The 16,706-nt window shown below is 41.2% G+C and overlaps 1 protein-coding gene, 1 long non-coding RNA gene and 1 pseudogene across 2 annotated transcripts; all 3 read left to right on the top strand.

Moving 5' to 3' along the window:
- Positions 1–227: 227 nt before the first annotated feature.
- On the top strand, positions 228–3,500 carry LOC117540055 (annotated as a pseudogene).
- Positions 3,501–4,594: 1,094 nt separating this feature from the next.
- On the top strand, positions 4,595–5,247 carry LOC117540059. The gene is made up of 3 exons (XR_004568109.1): positions 4,595–4,704; positions 5,111–5,146; positions 5,213–5,247. It is a non-coding gene; the product is annotated as an uncharacterized LOC117540059 (long non-coding RNA).
- A 9,544-nt stretch (positions 5,248–14,791) lies between these two features.
- Positions 14,792–16,247, top strand: LOC117540056 (myelin transcription factor 1-like protein). Its single transcript, XM_034206479.1, has 3 exons — positions 14,792–14,888; positions 15,365–15,541; positions 15,771–16,247. The coding sequence occupies exons 2-3, from the start codon at positions 15,406–15,408 to the stop codon at positions 16,217–16,219; spliced, it is 585 nt and encodes a 194-aa protein (XP_034062370.1). The 5' UTR covers positions 14,792–14,888; positions 15,365–15,405; the 3' UTR covers positions 16,220–16,247.
- The last annotated feature ends 459 nt before the right edge of the window (positions 16,248–16,706 follow it).

Below are 16,706 nucleotides of genomic sequence, written 5' to 3' on the forward strand. Positions count from 1 at the left end.
CGTTCCTAGAAGGAGGAGCATATCACTCGCTGAACCTGCTATGTATAAATATAGTTTGAATCATGCAAATAATGGTTGACAGAGGCTGTGTACTGACAGTGCAGTTGAGGATCAAGTTATTGTGTTGCATGGCTTGCTGTCTGTCATGCCAAGACAAGGTGGTGGCTGAATAGGAATGTCCCATCCGAGTTTAGGTTTTTTTCTAACTCTCTTGTATGCCACAGCCTTGCTCTATCACTACCTATATTACATTTCCAGGAAGACAGATGATGTCAACGTCATCCTAGATATTGTTACACTATGAAGGACTTTGCTGACTCCATCTCTTTTCTTGGTCAGTGGGGACGTTTCCAGCAGGTTGTCTTCTTCCTGCTTTGTGTGAGCCTCGTGCCGAATGGATTTAGTACTTTCATTCTCGTTTTCCTGACGGATGTGCCAGGACATCACTGTGTTGTTCCTGGTTTCAACCTTACAGAAGACTGGAATACAACCATCATACCAATAAAGGTGAATCTGCTAAAGCTTTTCTGGAAACATGATTTCATTTTTTGTACACAAACTTTTGGATTATATCTTTATGAATGTAAAGCCTAATATCCAGAATGAAACATATACAGGTTTTTCTGTCATTGAATGCATCTTCTTAGAGAAAATGTACAACTGTGTCCTACATAAACCTATTTGTATTTTCAATGATAGACTATTTGCACATCATTTGCAACCAGCAAAAGGTTACCCTTAATAGTTAAGCATGCACGGGATGGCGCATCTACTGGGATGGTTTCTTGTAAAAAGACAAGGGATACAAATATCTATGTATTTATCTTTTTAAAACTAAATGTGGCTACACTCTATGCTTATGTGATAGTACACTGTAGAGACAATCACGAGTATTGTTAGTGCACAGCTATATTGCCCAACGTTTATTTCCCACATGTCCCTTACACGCAGGGCTGCCCCCTGGCCACGCAAAGTTATGTGATGAGGGCCCTCTGTGTTTCCGGGGGGGTGGGGCTTTTACTGTGTAATGTGTTACACGCTATAACACATTACACAGTAAAAGCATACTTTCACTGAAAAATCAACCTTTCTGATAACACTAACACATTTTGTATCACTGTGACTGTTAGGTGGTGAATGGGAAACAGGAGCAGAGCAGGTGCAGCAGGTACAGGCTGGATGTTGTCAGAAACCTCTCTGCTCAGGGCTTCATTCCTGGCAGGGACGTCAACGTCACCGAACTGGAACAGGAGGGCTGTGTGGACGGGTGGAGCTACAGCAAAGACATCTACCAGTCTACCGTAGTCTCTGAGGTGTGTGTGCGTGCCAACATTTACCCCAACCTTCGCAGTCAGTTTATTTTATGTCTTGCATTTTGTATCCCATTGTTGATACTATAGTGCTTCAGTGCAAGCTTTTTTCATTTTCTCTTAATGTGTACTAAATCAGCTAAGTACTTTCTAAATGTTATATCATATCATTTGGATGGTCTAAAAACCTCTGTGCCTTAGCACACCTGGCAGCAGCGGAGTGAACACAGCTGTTGTCAGTCAATAGACATGTTAATGCTTGCTTATACTACCTATACTAATAATCCCTCCACAGAACAATGTAAGGCATAGAATGTTAACAAGCTTAATGTTTAAACAGTTTTCTTCTATTTTTGACTTTAATACAATATTGTTTGCCTAACTTGGGCGAGGTACTGAGTATTAAATGTATTAGGAATTCACATAAACATCTGAAGTTCAATGTGCTAGATAGGGGATCTACTCTCTTCCCGAGGCGTGCCTTTGACTGCTGTGCAAATGGTCTTGTTTTTTTCCGCCTGCTAGTCAAGACTGGCAAGTTCAGCCTGTTTGTCTCCAGATTAGAATATTCTCTCTCTTTCAGATAGATGGTTTCATTCTTGTGATTATAAAGTGAATATCTTCGTTAAATGTAAAAAAAAAATTTAAAAAAAATCTAAACTACATATCTGTCAAGTTTGTGACTGTATCTCTGCAAGATCACTGCATCATTGTCACATAATTATTAAAAGTACTAAAAAGTCCCCTGTGTCACTTGCCGCTACAGTAGTTATTTACAGGGGCACATTTGACCACACAGACTTAGCATCATCGAAATATAATCAGACATCGAACAAGTGTCTTAAAAGAACCAGTTGCAGAGAGATCATAACATTACCGGGGAAATACCCTGAACAATGCCAACAATGTCATTTTTAAAACATGGTATTGTTTGGATATTCCAGTTCGACCTGGTGTGCAGTGATGAGTGGAAGCAGCCGTTCACCGCCACAGTTTACTTCATTGGAGTTCTTTTGGATCCTTTTTCTCAGGACAGCTGTCAGACCGGTACTATAAAACACCAGAACCATGTGATGTATACATTACTAGCATTGCTGTGGCCTACTCCAACTGACGCATAAGACACAGCATGATTTTATACACAGCTACTAAAACCCATTATGTTGGATTTTGTGTTATTGTGTTTTACAGATTATAAAAAGCTTTTCCAGCATCAGATTACATGGTGCTCAATAATGCCGTGATATAGTATATAACGTAACTTTAAGTGGTTTTTTTTCTTTTATGTCACAAAAACTGTAAACACACATGTTTGTGTGGAGCACATCTACACTCAAATCTTCGACAGAAAAACTATTATGTCATATATGTGTATATAGTATATACTAGGTTATGCATTTGTTTTTCTTATTATGTTTACTTGTGTCTCATAGGTTTGGAAGAAAACCTGTGCTCTTTGCAACCATGGCAGTTCAGACGTTATTTTCCTTCATTCAGGTCTTCTCTACTTCGTGGACTATGTTTACTATCCTCCTCTTCTTCAATGGTTTGGGACAGATGTCCAACTTTGTGGCTGCTTTAGTGCTGGGTACATGTCACAGTCTATAATAGTGCCTCTGTCGTAAATAAAACACAATGCAGGAATGTGTTAAAACTTCTCTCTCTTATCTCTGCACACAGGCGCTGAGATCTTGACTGGCAATGTGCGAGTCCTTTACTCATCGTTGGGCTCGTGTTTAGGCTTTGCCATTGGTTACATGATTCTACCTCTTGCTGCTTACTTTTTGAGGGATTGGAAATCTCTCATGTTGGCTTCGTCTTTACCCGGCCTGCTTTACCTCCCTCTCTGGACGTATGTTGCATACATGAAAGTATAAATGTAAATCAATGGCTGTGCCTGTTTTACATACATCCCTATAGAGGTATTCCCATAGTCACACTAAAGTACAAGATGAATACATGTCTGTGTAATTCTCCCGTCGCTCTCCCTCTTTCCTGTCTATATTCAGCTGTACTATCAATACAAAATGTTTTATACTTTGTCTTTAAAGTCTCTCTGATCCAGCCCGAGTCTTGCTTTCTGTCTAATCTGAAACACTGACGCAGGTTCATCCAGAGTCTCCTCGCTGGCTGCTCTCTCAGGGAAAAGTGGAGGAGGCTGAGGCCATAGTGAGAAAGGCTGCTAAGTGGAACAAAGTTAAGGTTCCGAATTCATCTTTCGAGATTACAGTGTGTAAGTTTATCTGCTTTTCCTGTTGTTGGTACTCCATTTTATAATACTTTTCTTATGTGTATATTGTCAGGAATGTTGTAGGCCAGGGTATTAACACATCTAAAGTGATTTTTGTAATTTCACAAGCAACATATGTGTTATATGTCTGTAAAAATGAATGGTCAAAAACATCTTCGATTAGCCTTGAAATTAGTCCTAATTTTAAATAATACAAATACAGTACACAACCACCACGTTAAAAAGAGAAGGGGTTCTAGCCAAAAATCCAGAGTCAGGGAGAGACGCTAGCAGGAACATTCACAAAATGTACCCCAGAGCAAGGGTTTTAAATCATATAACCCACTGCTAGCCACTAGTACATAATCTCATTTTAAACAAACGTTACCATGTTGTTCTCATCATAGCGCCATATGATATATCCATTTGTCATTTTCTGGATGGACACATTTGTATTTAAATTAGAAAAATGCATGTTGTTGTTTTCATATAGATATTAGGCCACTGAGGAAAGAAACCACAACACAGGGTTTCATTTTGTTTTCAATTCTGGCAGGGTGATGAGAAAAACGCACAGCCTATAGAAAAAGCCAATGTCCTCGACCTGCTGAGGAAAAGCAGCATGAGAACCACAACACTTATCTTCTGCTTTGTGTTGTAAGTATGCTGCTTTTTATTTCATTTACTTACAATGAGATTTTTCTGCATTATTAACAGTTACTATCATGTCTGAGAGGGCTCATCCCACTCAAACTCATGTACATGTAAATGCACATTCACATAATAAAAACCCATTATAATTATCACTTATTACACAACACATATTCAACACAATAACAATCTGTTTTCTCTAATCACTCAAATATACATTCATTCTATTTTCTTAACAGTTCTTTTTTTGATATATTCAATCATCTCCGATCCGTTGGTGTCTTTGTCTTACCCAGCTTCTGTTCAACAACAGGATACTTTGGCCTGTCCCTGAACACAGCTCAGCTTCATGCTAACCCCTACATCAGCTGCTTCATCTCAGCAAGCTGTAGAGGGTACCAGCCTACATTTCTAGCTGGCTGATTCTGCACTACCTTCCCCGCCGACCGTCTGTCATCTCCTCTTTGCTTCTTGGAGCAATGCCGCTTTACCTCATACTATTGGTGCCTCAAAGTAAGCCCAAAACAAATATGGGGGGAGTCTCAGAACAAAGGTTTAATATAGAGAACGCTTTATATCTTTAAGAAAATCACAATTGTTATTTATTCAAGCTATTCACCAAACATACTTTATATTTACCTCTGTTACAATTATATAGGAACTTCTCACAAACTCAATTACTGGATTTTGTATTTAATGGTGAACAAGGGAAATAACTCTTGCATTGATTTGTGCATTTACTCATCATGAGTCAGGAATTAGTTATGCTTTAATTTTAAATTATCAGGTTTGTAACCTTTGTTATTGTATTGTAGGAGAAAATGGCTTCATGGTACAAACATGGGTAAAATCAAGTGCTACAGTTGTGTATCTTATTAACGAAAAACAACAGTTGACAAACAATTTCTTTATTCTGTAGGTCTACCCAATCTCTGTATTGCACTGGAGATGTTCGGTAATATGCTTTTACCGCTACTTTCTCCCTGATGTTCACATACTTGACAGAGCTTTACCCAAACAGTGCTAAGGAACACAGCAATAGGGACGTGCACGACTGTCTCCAGAGTGGATCATGTATAGCACCCTTTTGTAATAAAGCTGAGTGAGTACATATTTGCTTTTGCTGCATTAATGCACGTCCAGTTTGTTATATCTTCAGCAAGTTTGAGAGCCTTACACACACTCTGACATAACTTCATCTAAAGCCCCCAGACTTTTCTCCAATCTAAACCTTACCCTTCTCAATTTTTAGATACATACATATTATATCTTCCTTATATTATACTGTCGACTCTGGCTGTTGTGGCTGCCATCGCTCTGCTTATTTCCTGCCGGAGAGTTTTTGGAAAACCTCTACCTGAAACTATGACACAGATGCATAAGAGAGAAAGGTGGGTACCTTAGGAAATAGTTATGAAGCTTCTTTAATGCCAACCTCATTTTTAGATATAAAGTAATAAATGATGGTTAACATATTTAATAACTACTGGGGTACTTCTTAAACAGAATTCACATTTTAAAACATTATTCATTTGGACTTTCTGTTACTCTTAAATATGTTCCTTTTTACTTGGCATGCTATACTGACAAAAAGATGAACAGAAAATTAATAAAAAGCGTATTTAATGCAAAAATGCCAAATAATTCTTGATTCCAGTAGGATTGAGATTATCCTTAATACATTAACTGTAGTTTGAGCACTATTATCACACAGCATGAATGTCTTGCCTTGAAATCACAGTCCTTACCATTGCAGCCAGTAATGTTTTTCTTCCTTTTTATTGCTTTATAACAGGTTTAAGTGTCAATGCACTGGAAAATAACAACAATACGATTGAACATCTTGTAAAGTCCACTTTGACAATCTAGCACTTCATTAAATGAAAGTTATATTATGGAATATCGCTTTTGAATTGTGTTAGTATTGTTTAAGATTTCTCATTGTTTAAACACATTTTTTGCCATTTGAAAACATCACTCTTTCATTTTCCCAAACATCTATTTTGTAACTGAAATGGTTGAATGAAAACTTGAAGTTAAATCTGCTTGTGGATATGTATGTTAGCTTAAAAGGGAACCAGAAAATATCCTTACAATAATATTTAATAACACAAGTTTTGTCAAATGTCAAATAACTGTTGCAACTTTTTTTTCATTACATACATTAATTTCATGATAGAATGCAACAGGTGTGTTACCTTTTTTAATGCAAAAAAAACCCCCACACATTTAATAAACGCTGTGTATTGTGGAAATGCAAGTGACCAGTCAACAAGTTTTTGCATTCCCCAAAAATGTTTAGCCATGGTAATAAATAACCTGACTGAACTTTCAGACTGGATATGGCTAAAGTAATTTCTGGCATTTGTCTAGAGACAGACAGGTTTCTGTTATTACTGTTATAAGGGTGACCTGTTAAATGTTAATTCATGTGTTGCCGTGAAAGATTAACCTAACATCAGAGAACAGCACAACATGTTCACTTGACAAAAGTTGCACAGTTCACATGGTTTGTTGTAGGGTTGCTTTGTCAGCAAAACATTTCATCCATAAACTATACCATTTTCAACCTTTGTAATATATAACCTGATAAGGATAATAAAAAAACAGATTCAAGATTCAAGGCTTTTTTTGTCATTTGTACATAGTGTAGATATGTCAATGAAAATCTTATGTCACAGGCTCCTCCAACAGTGCAACACAATAAACAGATACAATAGTGCAAATAAATACAAATGCAATAGAATATAAATACTGCAAGAAGAGTCTAATATACAAGTAATTGGAATATGTGTAGCAATGTGGCTTGGAGAACCCTTCCGACTGGATTGACTTGATAATTATTGCTTTGCATTTTATTACAACTGACATAAGAGTGACTTGCTTATATGTGCTTGATTCCTGTCAGCTATGGCTAGGAAAATGAATAGTGTTGCAGCAAAGGAATGTTTCAGATGAAAGGCAAATAACTTTTACTGTACTAGCCAGTAGGGGTGTAACGGTTCACAAACATTTCGGTTCGGTACGTACCTCGTTTTTTAGGTCACGGTTCGGTTCGGTATGTTTTCGGTACAGCAGAACAAATTATCACAAAACATAAAATATATATTTTTTTTAAAATTATTATTAAACTGTGAATAATGTATTCACTCAAATAAATACAAAATATAATAAAATAAACATTAAGGTGCAGCATTTCGATGAACTGAAATAATCTGTATTTGAACTTTACTGCACTAGTACTCACAAAACATAGACTATTACTTTTGGGTTTTAATTATTATTAAACTGTGAATATTCACTCAAATAAATACAAAATATAATAAAATAAACATTAGGTGCAGCATTTCGATGAACTGAAATAATCTGTATTTTAACTGTACTGTACTAGTACCTATGCAGCCAGTTTGACATTATGACTTGCTTGTCATTGTATTTTCATGTTTTTGTAAAGAAAAATTAACTTGTCCACATTACTTGCCGAAAGGGCAGATCTGCTGGCACTAACAATGTCTCCTGCTGTGGAGAACACCCTCTCGCTAGGGACAGAGGTAGCAGATACAGCTAGGTAGCGCTTTGCTAACATGGCAACATAAGGATATTTGGCGTTTGTAATAGCTTGGCTCGGTCTAAACTTTTTGCGAGTGGTGGAGGCCTTAAATGCTAGTGGGAGTTTGCACTTCAGCCTTTTTTCTTTTGGTACCGGTGATATTCACGTCCGGGTGATGCCTTTTCAAATGATTGTGCAAGTTTGATGTATTGCCAGCCGCGTAACCAATTGTAGTTGAACAATGCCGACAAACAGCTTTGGTTCGGTCCACCTGTCTTTGTCCGTCATTCTTGTACGTAACTGCGAAACCAAAATGTTCCAAACCGGAGACTTCAATGATGCTGGAGGTATTTTCGAGCTCAACTTTATCTGCGTGCGCCATTTCAACAGTTCCTCAAATTACTGACTAAATGTGAACGCATCCCTGTGACCAGCTCTCATAGTATGCCTCTCGTCCAATGAAATGACTTGCTCGCTCTATGACGCATTGAACCCAATGTGAGCAAATTACTCTGAATGCTGCGATCTGAGATTACTTCCAAAAAGTTGTTCACGTTCTAATTTTTTTACGTTTAACGTTATATTCGTTCGGTACACTTCGGTACACACGTGTACCGAACCGAAGGGCCCATACCGAATAATTTCGGTACGGGTAAGTGTACCGTTACACCCCTACTCAGTGGCGTGCACAGACATTTATAGGGGCAGGTGCTCAAGAATATAGAAATTAGAAAATAGTATTTAATATAGTTATAAAGAATGTGACGTGTGATAACATTTGGATAAACCGCATGAACCGATGGATCACATAACTTCCATGCTCACATTAACGTTAGCTGATTCTACTTTTGGCTAATTTAGCTTTGCTATCATTATTCCTAGGTAAACATAGTAATCTTAGTCACTGTACTAGACGACAAAATAAATCCGACTACTCACCTTTATTAGCTTGTCTGTAGGAAATAAATGGATGTTGTCAGTGATGCAGTGACGAGTCCAAAAAACCCTGGTGAGTTAGCATTTTACCACTTCCTCTTCCTCTTCTTCTTCTTCTTCTTCTCTTCTTCTTCTTCTTTCTTCTTCTTCTTCTTCTTCTTCTTCTTCTTCTTCTTCTTCTTCTTCACTCGTCGCACTTTTATTGATGCGCAAGGTTAAAGTTCACGGGATTACGATCCGCCAGGAGTTGCTAATAGAAATGAATAGACGGGAGCATGTTGTTTCTTACACGACCACTAGAGGTGCTACACTTTAAAACGTGGCTATGGGTCGTATTTGGGTCGGAAAAACAATCGACCTATTTGGTCGTATTAGTTGGAGGACTTGTTGATTTAATGAGGGGGGGAAGGGAGCCATAGAGTGACGTGTGAGTGACTCGAGTTAGGTCTTCCTTATTGAACGTGCGCTAAAGCTTTCATTTCAAAACCGGAGAGACGTGATGTAAGAATTACATATTTATTGTTTACACGTCATATGAATGAAATGATTGCCATGATAGTACAACAGGAGAATGTAATGGTGTTTGGCGATTAGGCCCCCGGTTTGCAGGATAATCATTCAGGAGAGAAAGCACCGCTCCGATGAAATCCCCAAAACCAGTGAAGTATGAATACTGAGATGAACTGAGTTGCTTACCTTGTGGGGTGACTGGTGATCTGGGGAGGAGAGATAATAGATTAACACGTATATGAGCGACACTGTGCCGGAATCACTGCCGGAGCTTACTGGTCATGCTGAGACTCTGACTGCCGAAATCAGTGCCGGTCTTATCTGAAAACGACCTGCGGGTCGCATGCCTGGCCAGCAGGGCTTGACTACGCCGAGGAGCGAGCGGTTTCGTTTTGTAACGGTGGCCCAACGTCCACGACACCGAAGTGTACGGTAGCCTTCCGCTACGACACCGAAGTGTACGGTGGCCTTCCGCCACGCCTGACTTCGCAGGCTATATATATATATTTCTCTTTATTCTTTTTCCTTTGTTTTGTAACTGACACCGAAGTGTACGGTGGCCTTCCGCCACGCCTGACTTCGCAGGTTATATATATATATCTTTTCTTTACTCTTTCCTTTGTTTTGTAACTGACACCGAAGTGTACGGTAGCCTTCCGCTACGACACCGAAGTGTACTGTGGCCTTCCGCCACGCCTGACTTCGCAGGCTATATATATATATATATATTTGTTTTCTTTATTTCTTTTTCCTTTGTTTTGTAACTGACACCGAAGTGTACGGTGGCCTTCCGCCACGCCTGACTTCGCAGGTTATATATATATATCTTTTCTTTACTCTTTCCTTTGTTTTGTAACTGACACCGAAGTGTACGGTAGCCTTCCGCTACGACACCGAAGTGTACGGTGGCCTTCCGCCACGCCTGACTTCGCAGGCTATATATATATATATTTTATTTTTTTCTTTATTTCTTTTCCTTTGTTTTGTAACTGACACCGAAGTGTACGGTGGCCTTCCGCCACGCCTGACTTCGCAGGTTATATATATATATATATATATATATATATATGTATATTTTTTCTTTACTCTTTGTTTTGTAACTGACACCGAAGTATACGGTAGCCTTCCGCTACGACACCGAAGTGTACGGTGGCCTTCTGCCACGCCTGACTTCGCAGGCTATATATATATATATATATATTTTTTTTATTTTTATTTACTCTTCATTTATTTTCCTTTGTTTTGTAACTGGCACCGAAGTGTACGGTGGCCTTCCGCCACGCCTGACTTCGCAGGCTATATATATATATATATATATATATATATATGTATATATTTTCTTTACTCTTTGTTTTGTAACTGACACCGAAGTGTACGGTAGCCTTCCGCTACGACACCGAAGTGTACGGTGGCCTTCTGCCACGCCTGACTTCGCAGGCTATATATATATATATATATTTTTTTTTTTTAATTTACTCTTCATTTATTTTCCTTTGTTTGTAACTGGCACCGAAGTGTACGGTGGCCTTCCGCCACGCCTGACTTCGCAGGCTATATATATATATATATATATATCTTTACTCTTTCTTTATTTCCTTTGTTTTGTAACTGACACCGGAGTGTACGGTGGCCCGAGTCCACGCGGACTGCAGGAAATACATTTTACACTGATGCGTTTGAGCAGGGCCTGGGAATGAAATACCTGTGTGCCGGAGATGAAGCCCGTTACCTGTAGTTGCGGCGTGAGACGAGACATTATTCCCTGTGGGCGGGGCCCGCGGAATTAGGACAGGAATGCAGTTTTTGAATATCGGGGAACCTTAGTGAGACATGTATACTTGTGAATGTGTTTGAGCCACCACCAGTTATATGTATAACTACCATAGTTAGGGTCTGAGAGATCTTTGGGAAGCCCGTACGGCGCTGATGTCCGGACGAATGAAGGTTGTGAAGGCGGAGGAGGACCACCGTCTTGGGTAGAAATTGACGGGGCCATGACCCTGCGAACCACTCTCCCTGGAAGAAACCCCCCAAAACCCATGGATGGGCGGCATCCGTGAAGACCTCATTGAGTCAGAGGAACACACGAGGCCATCGTAAAATAAAGTAATTCCGTTCCAGTGGGCGAGCAGGAGGGACCAGAACCGAAGGTCTGAACGGCAGCCTTCGTCTAAGAAAACGCAGTCATGGAGGTTGTCGACCGCTGATAGCTGCGTCCAGGAGGCGGGAGATGAACGAGCGCCCCTGGGGGATGACGTGCATGGCGAAGTTGAGGTGTCCGAGAAGGGAGAGCAACTGTTGTTTTGTGATAACTTGTTGCTCGCAGTATGACTTGGTGATGTCCTGGATGCGCTGCGATTTGTCGGAGGGGAGAGACGCCTTCATGTCTATGGAGTCGAGGATGATGCCTAAGAACTCTAAGCGTGTGACGGGACCTAACGTTTTCTCTTTGGAGAGAGGGTCACCTCACTCCTGAAGCAGTGTTTAAGCTTGGCCAGTGAGATCCCTGAGCTGTCCTGTGCGGGTTTATGGGGAGGAAGTCGTCCGGTAGGTGAAGGATGGAGGGGATTCTGACGATGTTCAGCAGGATCCAATAGAGCGCTTCCGAAAAGGAATTGAAGATGCAGGGGCTGCTTCTGCACCCGAAGGTCAGGCGAACGCGAAGATAGAGTTTGGACTCCCACTTAATACCGAACAAGTTCCACTGAGATGGATGAATGGGGATGATTTGAAGGCATCGGTAATGTCCGCTTTGGAGAGCCGAGCTCCGTGCCCTGTGAACTTGATCATCTTTATTGCATTATCCACTGAGGCATGGTGAAGGGAGAACTGATCTGGAGGGATGATGCTATTGACGCTGCAGAATGGGCCGGAGCAGGGAGCGGACAGATCGAAAATCAGCCTTTTATTTACGTGTGGCTATTCCGATGGGATTTGAACGGAACACTGAGAAGGGGGAGGAGCTAAAAGGACCGATTATATATCCTTTGAGAAGTTCTTTGTCGATGAGCTGGGAAACTATGTTGGGTTCTTTAGCAGCTGACTGTAAGTTTCTTGCTACGAAAGTCACTGTGGGAGATGGGAGGACCCCTACCCTGAAGCCTTGGGAGAGCCCTGACGGGAGATAGTCAACAAACACGGAATCTGTAGATAGCGCAGCTGCTAGCTGAGGGATGTTAATGGGAGTGGAGGGTGATATTCCAGAATGTTTTTATTTTTATTTTTTAGTTATTTATTTATTTGTTGATGTTTCTGGCGCAGAGCCACTGTGACGGCCCGTCCACACGGTGGCGTGCGTTACAGCTTCCAAACACTTCTGCCCATTCACTTTGAGTGGGGTGACGTCACTTTTAGTAGAACTGTATTTTGGGAAGCGACGTGGAGCGTTTGCTGCGTTGCTCGCTTCAAGAAGTTGAGCAATGTTCAACTTTTGGCGCCTCGGCAGAAGCGTCAGCCAATGAAATCCCGTTTATGCAAATCTGCCGGTACAAGCGCTAGCCAATCAGACCGCGTGTATGTTGGGAGAGACGACGCAGGTAATTCCTCATATTCCAAAAATGTGAGGGAAAATTCATTATGGCGGTAGTGAATCACCCGGTGCTGTATGATCAGTCTCTGTTCATCTACCGGGATACAAACCAGAGGAGCGAGGCATGGAGGGAGGAGGCAGAGACAGTGGGTGAAACTGGTAGGTTTTCGCCTGTTGGGGGATTTTTTATTTTTTTTTTCCAGTTTACTTAGTTTTAACATTGCTATTGCTTTGTGTGTCGGGGGCAAGAGATTCATGTGATTGGTTGTTGCTGCTGTGCGGACCAGTAGCGTAGGCAGAAATTTACTTTAGGGTGGGCCTGTAAAAATATAGGGTGGGCCAGATTTTTCTTCTGCGCATCGGAAACTAACCACGATCCCGCCGGTACCGGTGGCAGATTACTTTTAGAATACTTCCTTTCCTCTTCTTTTTCTTCCTCCCTCCTCTTCTTTTTATCTTTTCTTTTCTCCTTTTCCTCTTCTTTCTATCTTTTCCTCTTCTTTCTGCTTTCTCTTTAGAATACTTTCTTTTCCATAACAGATGGGTATGTTTTGGGTGAACGAGGAGACACATATTTTACTGTTTTAATGGCTTATGAAGAGCACGAACACAACATTTTAGTGTCATTCTTGACAGCTCTCTCATCTGCACCGCACATAAAAAGAAAAACTCACCCAGACTGCATTCTTTGTACTGTCTTAAAACCTTTCCTTGGAAAAGTTTATGCATTGTAAGGTGTTCTTGGGTGCTTTGAAAGGCACCCCTAAATAGAATACATTATCATTATTATGTATTATCTGAAACGATGTAATCACTTTTAAAACTTTTCCCAGTTACTTGCCCCATGCATTCGGCAGCAGCAGGCCATTCAGTTAGATTTGATCCCGTTATGAATGTCATCATTTCGACAATAAATAAATGCTACATAAACGTTATCTTCCACGTTTTATCTAAACATCTCCGTTTCTACCTTCCAATATGTTTTGAAAGAGAACTCTCTCTCTCTCTCTCTCTCATCTGCGTGCGGGGCGGGGCCTCACGGACACGCTGCATCTCTCGCTCGCAGATACGCTGCATCGCTGTGCACACGGTTCTGCCGGTAATGAATATTACATTGTGAGGAAACTTTCCACCAATAATTCCAATAAGTATTCACTTCAGGTTTACGAAAGTAACTGCACTCAGTTTACTCGTTTTTCAAATGTAACGCCAGCTGAATATACTGATTTATTTATTTTTTTTCTTTCTTTTTCTTCCGATTACGTAACACCGTTACATGTATTCCGTTACAACCCAACCCTGTGTAAGGGTCGAGTGCAAACGTTTTCGTTAAAACTAGTACCTGAGTGCAACGGAAGTTGAAGCTCCTGTGGCGGAGTCTTCCAGAGCCTGGAGGCGAGCATCGATAGCTATCATGGAGCTAGCCAGGGATTGCAGGGAGCCGGCCGCGCTACTCTCCATAGGGGTGTGTGACGCTCCCGGACTGGCGAGCCTGAGAAAGGGGTGGATTTTTTGGAGGGGGACGGGATCCTGGAGGGCTCGACTTCCTGCCCTTTTTTACCTCCGCGGCTGCGTCCCTCGTCCTGCTCTCTGGGAAGCTGGCTGGAGCTGCTGCCCCGGACTGGGGAGCTACGCTGGAGACCTGGTCCGAGAGCTATCGCCGCTGAGAGAGAGTGAGGCCTGGGGCTGGTGGGAAAGCCCTGCTGCAGGAGCCGGGCGATGAGGAAGTCTTCCTCTGTTGATAAGCCGCTGTGGGGGAGCCGAACCGGGATCGGAGACTTCCAGAGAAGGTTCGTGTTCCGAATTGTCCGAGTTGGACATCTTGAGCTAGTTGTTTCTTACGGTTTTTTCTCACGAGAAGCAGTATTGTATTGCAACTACCATTGCGTGTGATCATCTGCAATGACAACTGACAGGGAGGAAGAGCAGGTATTTAAAGGCATTTAGCATGTGGCAGCGATTGGCTGCTGAGGCGTGACGCCCTCATATTTAATGAGGGGGGAAGGGAGCCATAGAGTGACGTGTGAGTGACTCGAGTTAGGTCTTCCTTATTGAACTTGCGCTAAAGCTTTCATTACAACACCATTGATACCTGTACAGAGACAATTGACACAGAAGCAGCATGCAGTCTGTCTGAGGATGTCATTCTGCCCTGGGAAGCGCAAGGAGATGGTAAGAAACAACTTGTTTTTGTTTGCCCTAGATATTCCATAAATGCAGTTGTAGTACTAGAATACAATCACCAATGTAACACAGAGCTGTCAACATAGGTGTCACAAATCATCATGATCACAACAAAGCATTTTGAAATAATTATATTGAAAGGTCTGTATGATGTTGCCCTATCAAGTCTTAATAGTCATGCTATAGTCTCACTGGGACAGGCACATCTATGGAAACAGTAAAACCCTTCCTGACCACCCTGAACTGCATACTAATGTTGAATCTCAAGACATACTGAATGTAATTCTGCCAACATAGACAGAATTGAAAAAATTCAGCAAGCGGCGAGATTGGACATTTTTTACCAGATTTCAAGGTTTTGGGCAATTTAAGTTAAAAAGATTGAATGCAAACAGATATTATTTGTTTTTATTAGCCTTACCATTGTGTTTGTGTTGTCATATTTTGTTTTTTTTCCATTATAGTGGTGAACCTGCGCACAAAGAGGCGACTTTTTGACCAGGTTATGCTGGTCAGGCGTATGGAAGAGAAGAAAGTCATCATTGTGAAGGAGATGACCCAGCATTGTCAAAATCTGAGGCAGGCACTGGACAAACTGGACCACCTCCTTCATCAGACAAAAGACGACATCAGGAACCAAAGTATGTTCCACAAATACCGATTTATAACATTTGCCACTGCCCCTTCTGGTCAGTGTCAAACGTCTGTCACTGAATAGCATCTGTAATGATTGCATTTTTTCTGAATCACAAATCTTTTTAGCTAATATACAGCCTCGGAGTTAAACATTAAAATTGCTTATATGGAACCAACATCAATGCTAATTAAAAGTTGCCTTACATAGACTGTCATTTTGTCTTTTTATTTTAGTTTCTCCAAGCGATATAACAGAAGAGGGATACAGGGGACTGCACTGCTGTCTTTTACACCATCAATATCTTCTGGAGCAGAAACTGAGCAGAGTCACCAGCACCTACAGCTGTATTGGCACGGACTCGTCTTTTCTCATGATGGAGGAAGACATTGAAGACGGTGATGAGGACAACGAACAGGACGGTGATGAGGACAACGAACAGGACGGTGATGAGGACAACGAACACGACGGTGATGAGGACAACAAACAGGAAGGTGATGAGGACAACGAACAGGACGGTGATGAGGATAACAAACACGACGGTGATGAGGATAACAAACAGGAAGGTGATGAGGACAACAAACAGGACGGTGATGAGGACAACGAACACGACGGTGATGAGGACAACAAACAGGACAACGAACAGGACTTAACAAGTCTATTGTATTGTGTTGTATGCATGTGAACGTATTAAAACGAGTATTACGATTTAATGGCTTGTTTATTACCTTTTTTTTGTATTATCCTGCTTTGCATTTACTATGTCTGGTATTCAACTAAATGCCATTAGCAGTTATCAGTCACCTTCGGATCCGAGTTACCTCGAGGGCCGGAGGTTCCCCACCCCTGGTATAAGGTTTTGGTGATTACCCTTATTATCATGATCTGTTTAATTAACCAATGCTTACATCCAAAGAATGTGTCTAGACTTTACTCCTACAGACACACACTAACAATACAAATGGACCTAAGTAATACACTCACCAGCCACTTAATTAGGTACACCTTGCTAGGATGGGTTGGACCCCCATCTGCTTTCAGAACTGCATTAAGTCTTCATTGCATAGATTACACAAGGTAGGCTACTGGAAACATTCCTCAGAGATTTTGCTCAATATTGACCTGATCGCATCACGCAGTTGCTGCAGATTTGTCAGCTGCACATCCATGAC

This window comes from Gymnodraco acuticeps, unplaced genomic scaffold (genome assembly GCF_902827175.1).
Source record: "Gymnodraco acuticeps unplaced genomic scaffold, fGymAcu1.1, whole genome shotgun sequence".
NCBI classification, from domain to species: Eukaryota; Metazoa; Chordata; class Actinopteri; order Perciformes; family Bathydraconidae; genus Gymnodraco; species Gymnodraco acuticeps.